At 40.7% G+C, this 17236-nt stretch overlaps 1 protein-coding gene across 6 annotated transcripts in view; it reads left to right on the plus strand.

Annotated features, from left to right (window-relative positions):
* The first annotated feature begins 2038 nt into the window (after positions 1 to 2038).
* The window catches only part of TMEM241 (transmembrane protein 241), a 58385-nt gene continuing 43187 nt past the window's right edge, over positions 2039 to 17236 (plus strand). For 2 of the 6 annotated variants that reach the window (XM_072852633.1, XM_072852632.1), the window contains exons 1-6: positions 2039 to 2205; positions 4603 to 4649; positions 7246 to 7323; positions 11752 to 11833; positions 15078 to 15155; positions 16542 to 16567. In XM_072852633.1, the coding sequence (XP_072708734.1) occupies positions 2134 to 2205; positions 4603 to 4649; positions 7246 to 7323; positions 11752 to 11833; positions 15078 to 15155; positions 16542 to 16567 (383 nt within the window). In that variant the 5' untranslated portion in view covers positions 2039 to 2133. The remainder of the gene's footprint in view (positions 2206 to 4602; positions 4650 to 7245; positions 7324 to 11751; positions 11834 to 15077; positions 15156 to 16541; positions 16568 to 17236) is intronic. The other 4 variants (XM_072852628.1, XM_072852630.1, XM_072852629.1 and 1 more) reach the window with 3 other exon arrangements.

Raw genomic sequence — 17236 nt, forward strand, 5'->3', positions numbered from 1 at the left:
TAATATTCCTATGTCTTTTTATTCAGTTTTTAATTTTCAGAAATAAGTCTTCTGTATTAGTCTCTTAAATATTACCTGATTAGGCCTTGATCCCACGACCTCTTACATGAATGGATCAAGCTTTGAACTGAATTATATTAAGAATAAATGTTCTGTAAAATGACATGTAAACACAATCATTTGCCACACATTCACGTCTCCTAATAATAATAGTTAAAAATCTAGCTAGGGCAGAAACTCCCCTTCATATTACTCAAAATAATTCCAAAGCTGTATAGCAATTACTTAATATGTAATTCAAGTTAGTTGTGATAAACAACATTGGCAGAAATTTATATCTTCATTCTTAATCCCTCACTGTAAGTGGCTTACAAGAATTCAAACCTGCCTCTGCATCTTGCTGTAGGAAGGTATATAATCTTTGCCCAGGTCTCCCACTTTTAATACGAAATACTGCAAGAAACACAGAGAGAGAGATCACTGTAATATTCTGCATTAAAATGATACTCCACTAAAATAAAAAGTCAAAAATACTCTTATCACGTGCTTACATTAGTCTTTGTAGATACCTGTAAACTTTTCTTATTCCTTTTTAAAGCTTTACAGGCTGAGTTTTTGGCACAATGCAAAGTTATACCTTTGTTTGCAAAGTACACATTTGACATGCTTGCATAAACACAGGCTCTGCGAAGTTGTATCACCTACCCTGCCATCTCTACTGCATCCGTTACAGTGGCATGTCAGTGATCTCTGTAGGCCTGGATGGACCAAACCTTTCAGCACCGGAAATCCAATATCTCCTTTGGGCCACCTCCTTGCAAACCAGATAGGATTGCATCTGATGGACCAAAACGCTTGAATTTGTTTTGGTGCAGTGGAGACCATTCAGCTGTCACGCTCTCTCTGCTGACTTTTGTCTTTCGAGGCTAAGCGTAGCAGGTTAGACAGGCTCATTTTGTGGGCTGGATTTGGCCTCTGGTCTACCAGTTAGTGCCCCCCTCGCTCCCCAGTTTAGGCCACGCTCAGTTCCTTCTTTATGCTGCTTTGCTCTGTCCTCTAAAAATAGGGTGTATGTGTACAGAGGGAGCCCTGTACTTTGCATTACCTGAGCAAAGCGAAGGTGAGAACTGCAGAGATAGGGCCTTGCTAATACCATGTCTTGGAAGAATGAGGCTTACCTAGGCCATAATAAAAGAACGCCCAGTAATTGTGACTAGATAGGGCATGTCTTTCACTGCTTCTCTACCTCCCTGGGATATTTAGTTTACATGTCACCAATGAATCATAGAATCACAGAATCATAGAATAGTTTGGGTTGGAAGGGACCTTTAAAGGTCATCTAGTCCAACCTCCCTGCAATGAGCAGGGACATCTTCAACTAGACCAGGTTGCTCAGAGCCCTGTCCAACCTGACCTTGAATGTTTCCAGGGACGGGGCATCTACCACCTCTCTGGGCAACCTCTCCCAGTGTTTCACCACCCTCACCGTAAAAAATTTCTTCCTTATATCTAGTCTGAATCTATCCTCCTTTAGTTTAAAACCATTAGCCCTGGTCCTATCGCAACAGGCCCTGCTAAAGAGTCCCTCCCTGTCTTTCCTATAAGCCCCCTTTAAGTACTGGAAGGCTGCTATAAGGTCTCTCTGGAGCCTTCTCTTCTCCAGGCTGAACAACCCCAACTCTCTCAGCCTGTCCTCATAGGAGAGGTGTTCCAGTCCTCTGATCATTTTCGTGGCCCTCCTCTGGACCCGCTCCAACAGCTCCACGTCTTTCCTGTGCTGAGGGCTCCAGAGCTGGACGCAGTACTGCAGGTGGGCTCTCACCAGAGCGGAGTAGAGGGGCAGAACCACCTCCCCCGACCTGCTGGCCACGCTACTTTTGATGCAGCCCGGGATACAGTTGGCCTGGGCTGCGAGCGCACACTGCCGGCTCACGCCCAGCTTTCCACGCAGCGGCAACCCCAGCCCTCCTCCGCGGGGCAGCGAGGCGGCAGCACCGGCCCTTTAAGGAGGCGGCGCCCGGCGGTGGGAGCCCGGTGCCCATTGGCGCGGCCGCGGCGCTACGTGTCGCTGCGATGGCCGCCGCCGGCCGGGCCCGGGCGCTGAGGCGTTCGCGGCGGGGCGTGCGGTGACAGATGTATTTGAAGAGGCCGGCGGGCGGCCTCGCCTTCTGCCTCTTCTACCTGGCGTCCTGCTTCACCAACAAGGTGAGGGCGGGCGCGGAGCCACCCCGGTCTCGGAGGGGCCGGGGCCGGGCGAGGGGGAGGGAAACGCGGGGGCGGCTGGGCGGTTCATCCGCTGTAGCAGGAGAGCGGGGGGCTGCGCCTGAGAGGGCGAGGTAAGTGCAGGGACCCAGGAGGAGGAGGAGGAGGAGGAGGAGGAGGAGGAGGAGGAGGAGGGATGGTGCCCTCTGCTTGTCCTGCCCGGGGCGGGGAGAGCCGGCGGGTCAGCCCCTCCCGGAGGAGGGCTACCCCACGAGTGAAAAAAACCCCCGGCATTTCAGCCCAAAGGCCCACCGCCGCCCATCCCCGTGTGCACTCGTAATTGACAGTGTAGCTGTCTTCTGCGGGTCTCGTTTTTCTCAGTGTGTGACATCTTTACCTTTCCACGACACATACGTTTCAATACTGGCGTATTTAGGAGAGTAAAAAGGTGACATCGTATTATTCAAACGAATGAAATGTTAGTTACAGAGACAGAAATTATGCTGCTTTGAAAGCATCAGTGATGCTGAATGTATTTTATTATTGAGTATCTAGCAACCACTGAATGAATGCACAGTCATGTACAGCAGTAAATCTGTTAATTGCAACAATAATACCAAGTGTCCAAGGGAAAAATCCGAAATACTCAAAGCAGTGTAGTAGTAGTGAAACAAATATTAACTTCCATGGACCCTTTGACAGTTTAATTAACCTGGAAATTAAGGACCTGAATTCTGTGCAACTTAATTGCCTGTTGGTATTGCTGAAAGGTCTAAGAAGAAGGAGAAGTAGGCTGAAGATGGCCACATTGTCAATAAAATTGTGTAGCTTAAACATAGTTTGAAGTAGTTTGTTTACTCTGGGAGGAGGAGATAGAGTAACTGCTCCTTGCTGTCCTATTTATTAGAGAGTGTATCTGTGTTTCTGGTGCAGATTTCTGAAAGAAAAGATGTTTTTGAAGCAACTAGGGTATGGATTTCCAGAGGGAGAGTTAGAGAAAAGCAGCATTTTAGAGGTGAAAATGAAATCTCTTCTCAGCATCGGCCACTGGTTTCTGTTCAAAGGTACACTTGCCATTAAGGATGCCCAGAAGTAGACTGAAGTCCAGACATGAAGCAAAGTTCATAGGCAGAGATAATACACTTGATTTGACAGACTGCTATGAGCAGTGATTAGTTAAACAGAAAGGGGCTAGAAGAGCTGCCAGATTGCATCATGCATTGGAAAAGGTACTTGGCTTAACTATACTTGAGAGGAAGTTGGAAGGACTTTGACATAGGGCCTCCATTTTCAAACCTGAATGTAGGTTTCAGTGTAATAAAGTTAAAAATAACCAGAATGTAGACCTTTCAATTGTTGCAGGTGGTATGTAAACGCAAACAGAGGTACGGACATGTGCAAGTATATCGTCCTGATTTAAAACCCATGTGGCAGTTCAGACAAGTGTATGTGTAACATGACCCTTTATGAATCAACATGCCTTGTCTCTGTATAATAATGCCAGCTTCTTAGCGACACCCCACACACCTAAAAACTGGACCTTGCAAAGTGCTCAGCATAGTTTCCTCTCTGTTGAAAGCTTTCAGCTTATCTGTTTGCCATTGACAACTTCTGTTGGCTTCTGGAAGGAATGGCAGGTACCTTTCCTTCCCTCTGAGGAAGCTTCAGTCATTCGTCTCCTTTGCGGAAATAGTATTTATATACTTCATTACGGGAAGTTCTTAGATCCTGATATACACATCGAAAGGCATATGTATTTCTGCCTCATATTTACATATATACGTATGTAGTGGGAAAAGACACGAGCATCCATATGCACAGACCCTGACAAAACTTGCTAAAGCAGTGACACAGAGTCTTTGCTTCCCCCCCCATATATTACATCTCCGAAGGGCTTTATTTTACTTAATATTTGCTTAATATTTTACACAAAATGGTGTGTGAACAGAATATTAGGTCTGTGAGATGAATTAATCATCAGGAGACAATTATGTTAAGATTATTGGTCTTAATTCTGCTAAAGGTTGCCTCTGTGGTATGATATGATTTCAACTGACAAGTGCTTATGTCTTTTTGTTCCTATTAATCCTTTTCCCATTCAGTGTGATGCATGGATGTGCTCAGAAAGTGAAAGAGCAATTCAGAAAGTAGCCTTCTCTCCATCATTCAGTGTGTCTACTACATACCTCATGTACTTTAGTGTCTGCTACCTTCCACAGTGACTGGGGCAGCATCCAGCAGTTCTGGTGTGGGAAGAGAAATTACTGAAAACGCTTTTTGTCTTTTTATTTTTCTTTATTTTGGTAGAAACTTTTTGTGTTTTGTTGCTCTCGTGGTTGTTTGTTAATGTTATAATGCTGTAGGTGTTTGATGTCCATTAATTTGGTATTTGTTTTCCAGTATGTCCTGTCTGTCCTGAAATTTACCTACCCTACCCTTTTTCAAGGGTAAGTACTGTTTTAAGAATACAGTTGTTTGAAAAATTACTTTAGTCAGTAAATGTCTTGCTGTTCTATGCTGAAGCTAACTTTAGTACCTCTTGTCATTACCGGCTTTTGCTGTCTAGAGAGCTTACTTCATGAAGCCTTAGTAAGGCATTCGTTAATGTGTCTTGGTTAATTTTTAAACATCATGATGGTGATGTAATTAAGATATATAGACTCCATAATTTCTCATTTTTCTGAAAGTCTTAACACTTCAGCATAGAAAAGTAACAATTATAGTACAGCCTGTCTTCTCTGGAAATAGCACTCATGGATAATGTGCAGTTGTGTATTCTTTCACTATGCTAATGAAAACCAACCTTAAACCCATGTTTAGGCATACACAAATACCATGTTGCTTATTTTCATGCTTAGCCTTTGTTGTAACTCTGCATCACAAGTCACTATCATATCTTAATGATTGTAGAGAGAAATTTAATGTTTTGTCAAATATCCATATATACCATCAGTGCTGTTAATAATTTGTGAGACATTTAGTGAAAATCTGGCTTCTTAGAGTCAAGACTTCCCCCATTTGTTCTTCTGAGATAATGGTAAAGTCTGCAGACACTGCGTATCTTTAATTCCTTTACTGCTGTTTAGCATGGCTTATATTTCTGCCTGACGTACAGCCCCAGGACTGCAATCAACTCTAGGAATAATTGCCTTGGGAATCTCAATTTTCTTTGAGTGTACTCAGCTCTATTAAATAAGCAACAAATGCTTTCTTCAGTTCTGACACACACAGAGACTGTCTCTTGGACAAGGCTTTTATCATATGGGGAAAGGGTTTTGAGTAATGTATGTAAAATACAAGTGTGGTGAATCAACAGTAAAAAAGCATATTTCAATGGCAAGCAACTGCCTTATGGTATCTGTGTTACCAGTTATTTCCTTTTTCTATTATTTGGAAATGCATCTCAGCATCTTAGTATTTTTCCGTAAGTTCTGGCTTTTAAAGGTGACCTTTCCTTGAAAATTATTAAGTGGCTCAGATGCACTTTCATTTAGAGCTATGGCAGATGAGCAAAGGAGGAAAAGAGTGTTATTCTCAGTTCATGCTGTTACCGTTTGTTGTCAGTTTTTGTTGCCTATATAATCTAAGACTATACTGCATAGTGCTAAGCATCTGAAACTGTTACTAACTTCAACTTCTGTCCTTAAAACCTGAGACAAGAAGAAATTCTTCACAATAAAATTGATGGGAATTCATCACTGGCTTGCAATAGAGCAGGGTCAAGCCTGCAGCAAACATCAGGGTTACCTGGCTTTTAAGCTCTCATATGCTCCTCATCTAAAAAAAGGTGAAGTGAGCTGTGATAGTAGCACTAACTATTCATCATACCCATGTGGACAGTGAGCTTGCTCTTTTCTGACACTGTCCAACAGTATGTAATACTGCATAGAGTGAATATTTGTTTATTTGCATATGTGTGAGAGATATTTTAAATAATTGCTTAAATGCATTGCAATGAGTGGGAATAATAAATAAAACCACTTCTATACCTGTTACAGATGTTAATGTGATTTAACACTGTAGTACAGTATCTCTGTCTGAACTATGCTAGATGTTCAAGGATTTTTACCCAAGAAACATGAAACACGTCTCTGAAAACCACTAGCTTAAGGAAGAAGGAAGCTAATAACTTATTTTAAAGTTTTAAAAAAAATCAGTGTGTATCACTACTAATTTTAAGCTATCTGCAAGCATTTCTAAGGCCTCACATACTATTTCCGTAATAGACTAAGAACGCCTTTATGGTAGGATAAGTCATTATATAGATAAGTCAATGAAGAATGTATGTAATTGTTATATACCTTTTCAATGAGAAAACCACAGTATTGTGGTTTATATGCAAGGTTATCTGGCTGTAAAGATGTTTTCTCTAGAGGTTCTGAATCAGAGGCTCATGCGGCATAATGATGTTATTGTTGATGACACTTGGTGCTTGCTACACAAGATGCAGGGCCGGGGGGCAAAGCAGTCTGAGTTTGAGGGAGCTTGTAATCTAAGCCCAGCATGAATAACCATGGGAAGTCATAGAGCTAATGTTTGAAGCTACCAGGACTACACACGTCATCCTTGGGGCTTATTACTTCAGATGAAGCGAGTCTTTGAATCCTGAAGTCATGTTTATTTGTTCTAACAACAGCAGTTTATGTATGAAAAGATATTCATCTCTTGTCACAAACCTTGCCTCACTTGCATCTTCAGATAATCTTGGCTGTAACATCACTATTATTATTGTAAACCTTGTATGGGAAGAGATGATAAAATGGGGATTCAGTAACATGACTAAGGTAATTGTGGTAGATGGTAATTTACAAAACATTTGAAACAGGAGGTGGAAGAACCAGAGTATTAGAAAATTTGGAGGAAATGAAGGCCCACAAAAATGAAAGATTCAAAGGGGAGTAGTGGCATCCCTGGTAACCTGGAGAAACAGTAGATAACTAGAGTCATGGGTGTGCTGTGAGAAATTCTGTGGATTCTAAGGTCATGCTCCACGTGGTTAAAAAGGACAAACAATTCAGAGATGCTGTTTTGTTTCTATTTCAGGTGGCAGACATTAGTGGGTGGACTTCTGCTTCATGTCTCCTGGAAGCTGGGCTGGGTGGAGATAAACTTGTGTTCAAGGTACTGTGGGGTTTTCAGTATCTGCTAAATACTTGCTTTCTGTAGCTGGGTTACGACATAGTAACTTCCACAACCAACTTAACTAACTTGCTAAAATATAAGTCAGTGTGTGTGTGTTTGTATGTGTTCTGCTTCACAGGTGTAGGAGAGATCTTGTGTTTTAGTCTAACAAATGTTCAATGATGCGCACTTCAACTGATTACTAATATAAAGTGGATTCAATTTAACCTTGGTAAAACAATCAAAAAAGCATAGCCATTAGTGAGAACTATAAGGATAACTTATCCAACAATCTGTCCACATCTCTTCCCTGGATTATTCTATAGTATTATAAGAGAAACCTTGGTAATGTTAGCTAAGAGCATTGACACACGCTTCCCCAAAACCTCAGTGCAGTGAAGTCCACAAATGTGATCTGCCTTTTTCTCTAAGAAGTGTGTCCCATAAATGGGAATCATTCACCCTTGACTAAGTCTAGCATTTATAACCTCACAGCAAGAGCAGCCATTGCAATACAGGATTGACATAATAATCAAACTCCAAATTAGAAGGTGCTTTGTAGACAAAGATCATCTGCTTGAACTGAGTGTGACGGCAACTCAGAAGAGTTGTCCAGCATACGGTACTGTGCTCAGGTGGATCCATTCTGTGGTATGGAACGTGGCGTACCTTTTTTTATTTTGCAAAATGTTACAATTTATAAGATGTATGCCCACAGCAATTGTTGAATCTCTGTCTCTGGAGATACTCAGAACTTTTCTGGACAATGACCTGAGCAATGTGACTTGATTCTGAAGCTGGGGAGGATTGGACTAGATGACTGCCAGAGTTCCCTTCTAATGTAACTTTTTTCATCAATTCTGTATTAGCAAGTGACAACTGATGAATTTTCTGTTTGGGATTCAAACAATTGGCTTGCAAAACTGAATCTCCTCATTTGGAATGAAATCCTGCATGTATGTGAGAAGAACCAGGCGAAGCTCTGTTTTCATGTCTGCCCAAGTGACTACATCACCACTGAAACTTAAGTCAAGTTGTAAATGGAAACAGAATTTAACTTCCTAGCTTTTATCTGCAGTGTAGATAAAATTGAGGATATTGGTGTAAAAGCTGTCAATGATATTGGTAGAGGCAGGATTAGGGTCCAAACCTCGCTTTAGTGGCAGTTACTGATATATATATTATTGTCAAATGTATATTGTCTTCACAGAACAGTCTAAAGGACAAAGGAATACAGCCGTCAGTAACGTCCTTTTTAGTTTAACTTTGCATCACTAGATGATTACTTTTGCTTTAAATCGTGAAATTAAAGAAGTTGAATCTTTTTTCCAGCTTGGAAAAGATATTTTCATTTTTTCAAAACTTGGAAGACATTAAAGAAAATACTGGACAAGAACCATTTTCTGCTGTTGAAGAGGATGTTTTTATCTAAGAAAAGTTTTGGTGATAAATTAATTCGTGTTTTGGCGATGGAGACTTGAGGCCACTAGATGTCAGCACACTGTAGGAAAAGTGATTAAAAGACATTTTGAGAAACCTCTTAGTTCAGCTAATACAGAATGCCTGTTCTAGAATAGACTGAATGAAATGACCAGAATTAATTGACATGATTTGGCTATAATTCAGCTAACTGCTTAAGGGGGAGTTTAAATCTATCTTTCTTCAGAAGAATTAGGCACATGCTTTAATGCTTTGCTGAACTGGACTTGTAATGTATATCTCCTGTATTTAAAAAAAACAAACCAACAACCAAACCCAAACCCCCCAAAAACCAACCAAAAAACTCCCCAACAAACAAACATAATGTCTCAAAGCTTCTTTCTCCCACTTCCTGTCAAGCTCCTTCCCCCTCCAAATGTAATTTTTCTTAGTACTACCACTGGGATAAGGACATTTCCCCCCCAGATGTTGGTCTCTGAATCTGTCTGGGGTTTTTTTGTGTGTATGTGTAGGATACTTAAGAGTACCATATCCAGTCCTCAGTCTTGTCATGCTTCAAATAATAAACTGCCACCCATTTGTTTGTTTATTCCCACAAAGCCTCAGTATTTCTGTCATGTGGACCGATCTCATATGCTTTTTGAGCCAATTCAGGTTATCCCAAAGTGTCTCAGCAGAATTATTTTATTACGTAGAGATCGTCGCCCTTTGTCTAAAGTCCAGAATACTAGCTTCACAATAAAGACCAAATAAAAACATATTACTTAGAGTAATTTCTCTTAGGTTTTGTGGATATCCTGCTTTTCATCTGCTTCCCCCCAGTACTCCCAGCTGTAAGGGACTCTGTTACCATCACTGTTGCTTCTGAAGGGTGAATGGTGACTACAAAACTTGTATCCAAAATAAGGGCTCTGTGGAGCACAGAGGAATATGTGTAGCATCTGCATATATCTTCCAGCTATCTTCAGCTATATATCTTCAGCTATCTTCCAGCGCTGCGATCTGCTCTCCAGCTTCTGCCTAACCCTTGTAGGCACATAAGTCCTATGTGTTCTGGTTGGCATTTCTTGTAGTGCTGAATTTTCCCCATAGCTAAGCAGCAGCTCAGAGCCTCGCTTAAACCAAAGCTCCAAAGTGTGGTTTAGGGGAAGCTACCTATTGACTTTAGTGGGCTTTGGATCTAGGCCTACAACCACAAGCTCATCAGTTCTTTTATGTCACTGAGCTTTCCTGTTTTGCATGTACATCACTATCGCCAACATAAGAAGCTGCTAATTGGTTTACATACAAGACAGATTGTTGGTGCTGACACATTATATCAAACATCCATGCATTCTTTTTCAGTCCTGAAATTCCCATTTGACAACATAAAATTCTACCCTTATATCATGGAAAAAGCATCTGAAGTCCTTTTCCATTGCACTTCGCAGTATTGCATTGGAGATAAAGAGATGTTTGGGATTCCTACAATTTAGTGGTGGGGAACATGAGAGAGTGTTATGTTCTAAATGAAAGTTCAGTTTTCATCGTGTGTTCCTTTCATCTTACCAGTCCTCCCTTCTTTTCTTCCCTCCCCCTTTCTTCCAGTTGTTGCAGTTCCAGTAGGGTGGGGGTGTTTTTGTTGGTGTCTGATGTGAACTCGTTGGTAATGACATATGACAGTTTTAGATCCTGGTCTTGGTGAAATTCCATTTGAAGTCAATAACCTTAAAAGGAACAGTGTTTTTATAAAAAATTATGGTGACTACCCCAAAAAACAGAGCAAATATTTATGCCAGTGAAAGGATCTAAAGATTACTCTATTTTTGTTACCCTGGGTTTTTGATCAAGTAGCTTAGAAAATTATGTATATTAAAAAAGAGGAAATGTGATGTTTAGGGTTTTTTCCTGGTCTGTGTTTACATGGATCTTTGGGCATGTTTTATCTTCATTCAGACTTTCCTGATTTCATCATTTAGTGGTCTATTTTTCTTGTGTTCCCTGACGTGTGGCAGTGTAGCGGTACCTATAATTACGTTCTAACTTGTACGTGCTAGTTGGAAGTGTAATCCAAATTCAGGAACTACAAGCAGTTTAGTTTCGTTTTGAGAAGCAGCATTATTCACAAACATTTTCTTGACTTTAGTTCAAAGCTTGGGAAGAGTGAATGGGGGTAGCAGTGTCTTCAGTCCTGGAAAGCCTTTGGATCGGGGCTTTAGATCACTGCTACTTCTTTCCTCCTGTGCTCAAAATCTTATGTTATTCTCTCTGAAATTTACCACCTACCTGATCCCTTTTTCCCATTAAGTACCAAGATCAAAAAAGGAAAAGTGCAAATTTTGAAGCCTCTTCTCAGAACCGAAACCTGACCCTGCTGCAATAACCATAGCTAAAAAATATCAGATCAATCTGTGATGACTTCATTCCTCCATTAGTTGTCAAACTGCCTCTAGGAGTTTGGCTTAGTCAAAGGAGCATCATTAGGAAATCTCAAGAGACAGGCTCCCACAGAGACAATCTGATCTTTAGGAAGAATCGTTTTGTAAGCCTGGCTGAGAAATGAATGTGTGGGTGGGCAAGTGTATTTGTACATAGTGAAAATGTGTGCTGTCTGTGCAAGTACGCTGTTTTATGCCTTCATTTGTCAGTTTTTCTTCCTTTTACAGTGCATCAAGGAAATTAGTTGAAATTTCTCTCCCTTAAAACCAATAGGAGTAATTCTTATGAAACAAACAATTTTGCAGGGAGAGGAGCCAAGGGAAGAGTAAAAGAAGGAAAATATATCTGCAGATAGCTCCTATCTGGGATTAGATGAAGTGATTAATTTCTGTCTTGGACTTCTTTACTACATGGGATGAATACTGAACAATCAGACAATGAATTTAATATGCACACCTTTGAAATATATGTACATATGTATATGTATTATTATATTCTTTGCAAGCAACTGTTGCTGACTGTATGTAAACAGAATGTGGTGAAGTAATGGGAGTTTAATTGTTTTCACAGGTCTGAAATCCTGTCATGGCTTCCTGCTTCAGTACTCTTTGTTGGCATTATTTATGCTGGCTCTAGGGCACTGTCTAGCTTGGTAAGAAACACACAAGTAGAAGTCAGTTCTTTATTACCTCTACGTTATGAGCAAAGAACATTCCCTTCATACAAGGTGTTTAATGCTGTTCCTGGGTTGGGAGGAAAGAAGGGAGGAGGGGGGGGGTTAAATAATACATACGTTGTTAATGGTGCTAGAGCAGCAGTCCAATCCTGCGAAGTGTAGGACAGTATCAAAAAGCACTTCTGTGACAGGCTAAAGCACTCAGCATCTCTCCAGAGTACTCAGTGTTTTGCAGAACAGATCCCGCACGGTCTGAATTGTGCAAGTAGGGAAGAAGCTGAAGAAGTTACTAGCTGTAACTTTGCAAAAGGGGGAATGGGGCTGTGGGATCTGTGGGAAATCCTTCCAGGAAAAGGATGAAGACTATTTCAGTGGAAGGCTTTTGATGCTTTACAGGATTTGAAAAAATAAATTGAAAGTTGGAAAGAGATTATGGGAAGGGTTAGATTAATCATTTTTTGGATCCATTTGAATCACAATAACCTGCCAAATGTTTAGAGGATATCAAATCTGCTTTCATTAAAGTTGAATGCTTTTTACTTAAATGATACAGTCTTTCTTAAAAAAAAAAACAAAGTGGTGACATGAATTTATAAAAACCAGCAATGTTATGGTGTTACGCAGTCTGCAAGGCCAGATTCTGCACTAGTTCCCTTCTGCATTCTGTCAATGCATCTTTATCTAATTCTAGAGCCAGCTCGCTCTTGCCAGCTCCTAAACCCCAAGAAGGATCAAAAGGGAATTTTTGACAAGATTCTGCTTGTAGTGATCCCTTGAACATCCCAGTGGAGAGGTAGGGCAGAAAGGGACGGGAGGTCTCTGTCCTCATGAACAAGGCTGGGGGCCTCGTCCCAGACCCAAGTGACCTTTGGAAAGCACAGGCATGTGCTCAGAACCCCCATGCCTCCAGATTAGCTCTGTCTCAGGGTGATTGCATTTACTTCCTCTTGGTTCCTTGTCAAAGCAAGTTCCATTGAGCTTCCCTGGTGTAAACTGAGCAAAGATCCCTAAGGAGAGCCCTGTCTGGAAACAGCAGTAAAGCCTTGGCAGCAGCGTCTTTTCTGTCTGCTTACCTGGGAGGTGGAGGAGGTATGAATCACATCCTCTCTGCTATTTCTTCTTACTTCCTAGTCATCCCGTAAGTTACCTAGTTTTCCTCCTGTTCCTGCTCTGGTTGTTCAAGAGTGAGATGCACTGGAGTGGCAGAGGGGCTGTGAATGGTTTTGATTTGTATCCCAAAGCTTTCTTAAGGAGCATCTCCCATTTCTGAATGGCTTTTTGTTGTACATGAATAGGGATTTAGAGGCCTAATTCTGTGGCCATTTTAGGAGGAAAGACAAAAGGACAAGTAGTCTTAGGCCATAGTTACTATGTAATGCCTTGTACAGGGGCTAAATTCGATCCTACATCGAAGCTTTACTTACAATAACTTTGTGTACAACAATTTTATGACACAGTGAGGAGGAAAATGGACTCTCCCAAACTCATACCTGAATTGGCTCACCTCAGCAGTGTATTTGAATTAAGTGGATTTATTCCTAAAGCAGAAGTTATGTGCACCTTTTTGATCAAAGCCAGGGAGACCCACTTTCAAACACTCCTATATACTGGCAGGGCTACAGTCTTAATCTCTGTTTGTGCCTCTCCCTAGAGGTGCTGGCAGTCTCCCCTGCCCAGGAGTTCAGGGCTGGAACTGGAGGAGGGCTGCTTAGCTCCGGACTGCGATGCATTAACAAAAGTATGCAGAGCTGCAAGGGGAGGTTTGTACAGAGTCTGTTCACCCTGCCTGCCCAACCAGTAAACCTTTCTTTTCGTAAGCATTAAGCCCACTCACAAATTTAAGAAATACTCACATCAAAGACAATAGACATATGGAGAAGGTTAACTGGGCTAGGCAAACTGGAGCCATTGTTGGCTCCAAAACACATTTGGAAGAGCCAAAAATGGGGGGGGGAAGAAAAACCCAATAAATTGGCTTCACAAAAGGAAGAATGTAAATTCTGCTGTAAACTTTCCTTGTGTATGGTTATTTCTTGTATTTCCTATTATTGTGTCAGGCTCAGGATGCTTATGTTAGATACTTCAGGTTTTATGTTCTTGGTTGTCCAGCAACAGGGTTGAGAATTGATTTTCAGAATCGGTGAAGCTGGGACTGACAACTTCATGCCAGTTGTGTTTGTGTGATTTTCATTTGTTGCTAATTTAGAAGTGTTAAAAGTTATCTTGGTGTAACTGTTGTGTTTATGGGTCCACCCAAGTTGTCATTATGACTTAAAATGTTTAATTAGTGATGCTTATCCAGCTTTATGGGAATGAAAAGAAAAATCCAGAAAATACAGATTTCTGAATACAAGTCAAATTTAAGAGATCTTTGCTGCTTATATCGCCTGATACTTAAAAGGCATGGACATCACTGAGAAATTAACTCATTCTCTAGTCGTGTGATTTAAATACTATACACAAGTGGGGAAATACTGCTTCCTAAAACTGCCTTAGTCTTTAGATTATCTTAATTGGAGCAGAGAATTGCATCTGTTTCAACTGTCTGAGAAACCATGGATCTGATTTAGAGGAAGTATTATGAACCACTAATTCTGGTTGGGTTTGCCTGGGGCAATGGGTGTTTGATTCATTATTGTTATCACTGGGGTTTCTTTCTTAATGATTTCATTTTGGGATGGTGTCCAGATACCTCAGTGGGTATAATTTCAACATCACTTGTGTATGAACTGTTACATTTCTAGCCTAATTTCGGGCAGGTCTTCCTAGCAGTAACTGAAAGCAATCACCTAAAATCATCTTGCCCGTAATTCTGTTGCTAGGAGTCACACTGTATTCTTAGTACCAGTAGACAGAGATGGTAAAACTAATGAGAACTCTTTACTGTGGAGGCTGCAGGTATTTGAACAGAGAGGCAAAACTAGAGGCAGAAACCTGGAGCAAATCTCACCGAGGTAGCTGTGTACAAACAAACTGAGCACTCGAAAGTGGGAGAAGAAGCAAGCGGGGTCTGCATTTAAAGATGCCCATGCCATGTAATAGTGATTGGAATGGGTCTAAGTCCCTTTTAGGAGTTGTGGCATGGGTTTACAGCTTAAAAAACAAAACAAAACCCAAAACCACAAACATGTGGGACAGCTGTCCCTAAGAGGAGTGCCCCTTCTTATGTGTGTGACTGTTCTGGTTTGATTTGGGCATTTTTGTTCTCTCCCAATGGCAGCCAATCCCAGTGTTCCTCACTGTGCACAATGCGGCAGAAGTTATAACCTGTGGGTTCCAGAAGTTTGTGCAGAAAGAGGTAATTGATCTATTAATTGATACATTCAAGGTACCTCCTGTGATGTAATTGCCCTATAACAAGACACCTAATTTCTTTTAATAGGGGCATTAGTGCCATGTGCTTTTCTAGTCTTGCTGTGATAGCTAGTCATTAATGAGACCCAGAGAGAGCTTCGCTGTTGGCAAGTATCTATATTGATGTTTTCTTTTCCCCTTTAGTTGCTGAAACACTGCAAATGTGTATTGACAGTTTGATCTGCATTTTTAAGACTGGCTTGGTCCTGCTTGTTTTTTCCTTTTGAAAATTAATATTGCCTCTCTCTCATGCTCCATGTAAGAATCTCATTGTTTGAGCTGAGAGAGGGGAGGACTGGGTCCTTAGATCTAACCAGTATAATATATCTCGTGTTTGATATATTGTATGATTATAGATAGATCACATCTCCACATGAAATGTAGGAAAACCAGTGCATTTTTGGATTTGTTTTGAGTGCTTCAGAATCTGTCCCAAGACCTATTAAAGTCAGGAGAGTAATTCCTGCTCCCTTTAGTAAGAGGTGGGTTTGTTTCTCACAAACTGCATTGAGATCCTTCTTTTTAGGCTATGAAATGCTTTTCTAATTGACCAGAGAGCTGCTGTGTGAGGTAACACTGAGGAATCATTCATCACAAAGTCATTTCTACAGTGGCCCTTGGCTTGCCATGGAAGGGACCTTCCATTCATTACCTCTGTTGTGTATATAGAAGACAAATAAATGGCCCATGTTTGCTACTCCTTACAAACTGAAGAGGTCACTAAGGTTATGCCTAAGGGACATAGCAGTGTGTACCATGGCATGTCCCTGTGGCCTTGTCCTCTGATTAGTGTCCCTGTCAAAGTGTTTCATATTTTCCTTCTAGCTCACATGTTTATGTCTCCTCTCGTGGAAAACAAAAGCACTATGGACAAGGATAATGCAAACACAGGTCTTTCTGGGAAGCTTCAGGAGAATAATTTTGGGCCAAAGGACTGGGAAACTGATTTGGCTGGGGTAGTACCTAATTAATTAAGAATACTCAATATTTGAGTACATACAATACGTAGTTTTGGCATAGTTCACGTTAAGTTTGAGGACCAGGTATAAAGTTCATGTCTGGTTTTAGGTTTAGCTGCTGGTAAGTAATCAGAAAATATAAATCAAGTTGAAGTAGGCTAATATGTAGTCCTGGTTCTTTTTTTCAAATTAAATTTGCTAAGCAGTGCTCAAACATAATGGGCTGTTGAATGTTGCTCACTGGATTTTTAATGTGTTTGGTGCAGTAAGATCAGCTGTCATCACCTTCCTGTTTTTGGAAGGAGAAAGCACTATTTCACCATTTTTATTTTTAAATTGTAATTTTTTTAATCATACTTTCTTTTTTACAGCAGACCTCTCATCTGAAAGTCTGTAGGTAAGCTTTTAAAACTGCTCAGATTCAGATTCTGACTTGTTTTGGATCCAGCTTCTGTATTTGCTTCAGATAATGGCACACCAAAACAATGAAGAATGTAAGGCACAGTCCTGTGGGCGGTGAGCCTAAATTGCAACATAGGAGTAATTAAATATTTTTAAAATGTATTTTCTTTTTATTTTTTTTTTAACAATTGCTTAAATAGATACATTTTTTCTCCTTATAAAAATAAAAAAAGGGCAGAAGGCCAGTCTTCCTGAGTAACAAAGCAGTGCTTGTAAGTATGTTTTTGGAAAGGAGATAGAAATCAGGTTTGAAGTTCCAGTGGGTAATCTTAAACAGTAAGAGAAAGATAGTTAATGTGATAGAAAATAGCTAAAAATGCCTTTCCTAAGAAGGAAAAAGTGAGTGATACCCAGTTCTGCTAGTATCATTTACATTAAGCTGCATAACCTATCAACCCTCATTGGCCCTAGTTTAGGCTTCAAAAAGGAGATAGAAAGGGACAAACAGAAGTCAGCCAGTCATGTATTAAAAGTTTCATTCTTCCGCCCCATCCCCTTGAAGAGCACATATTTGCTGTCCTCCACATTCTGTAATCTTTTAGCTGTACTTAGAGTGGGTAATGTTGGGTTTTTATTTAGTGTACTTAGAGGCACCACCTTCCTA

Source organism: Ciconia boyciana, chromosome 2 (genome assembly GCF_034638445.1).
Source record: "Ciconia boyciana chromosome 2, ASM3463844v1, whole genome shotgun sequence".
NCBI lineage: Eukaryota > Metazoa > Chordata > Aves > Ciconiiformes > Ciconiidae > Ciconia > Ciconia boyciana.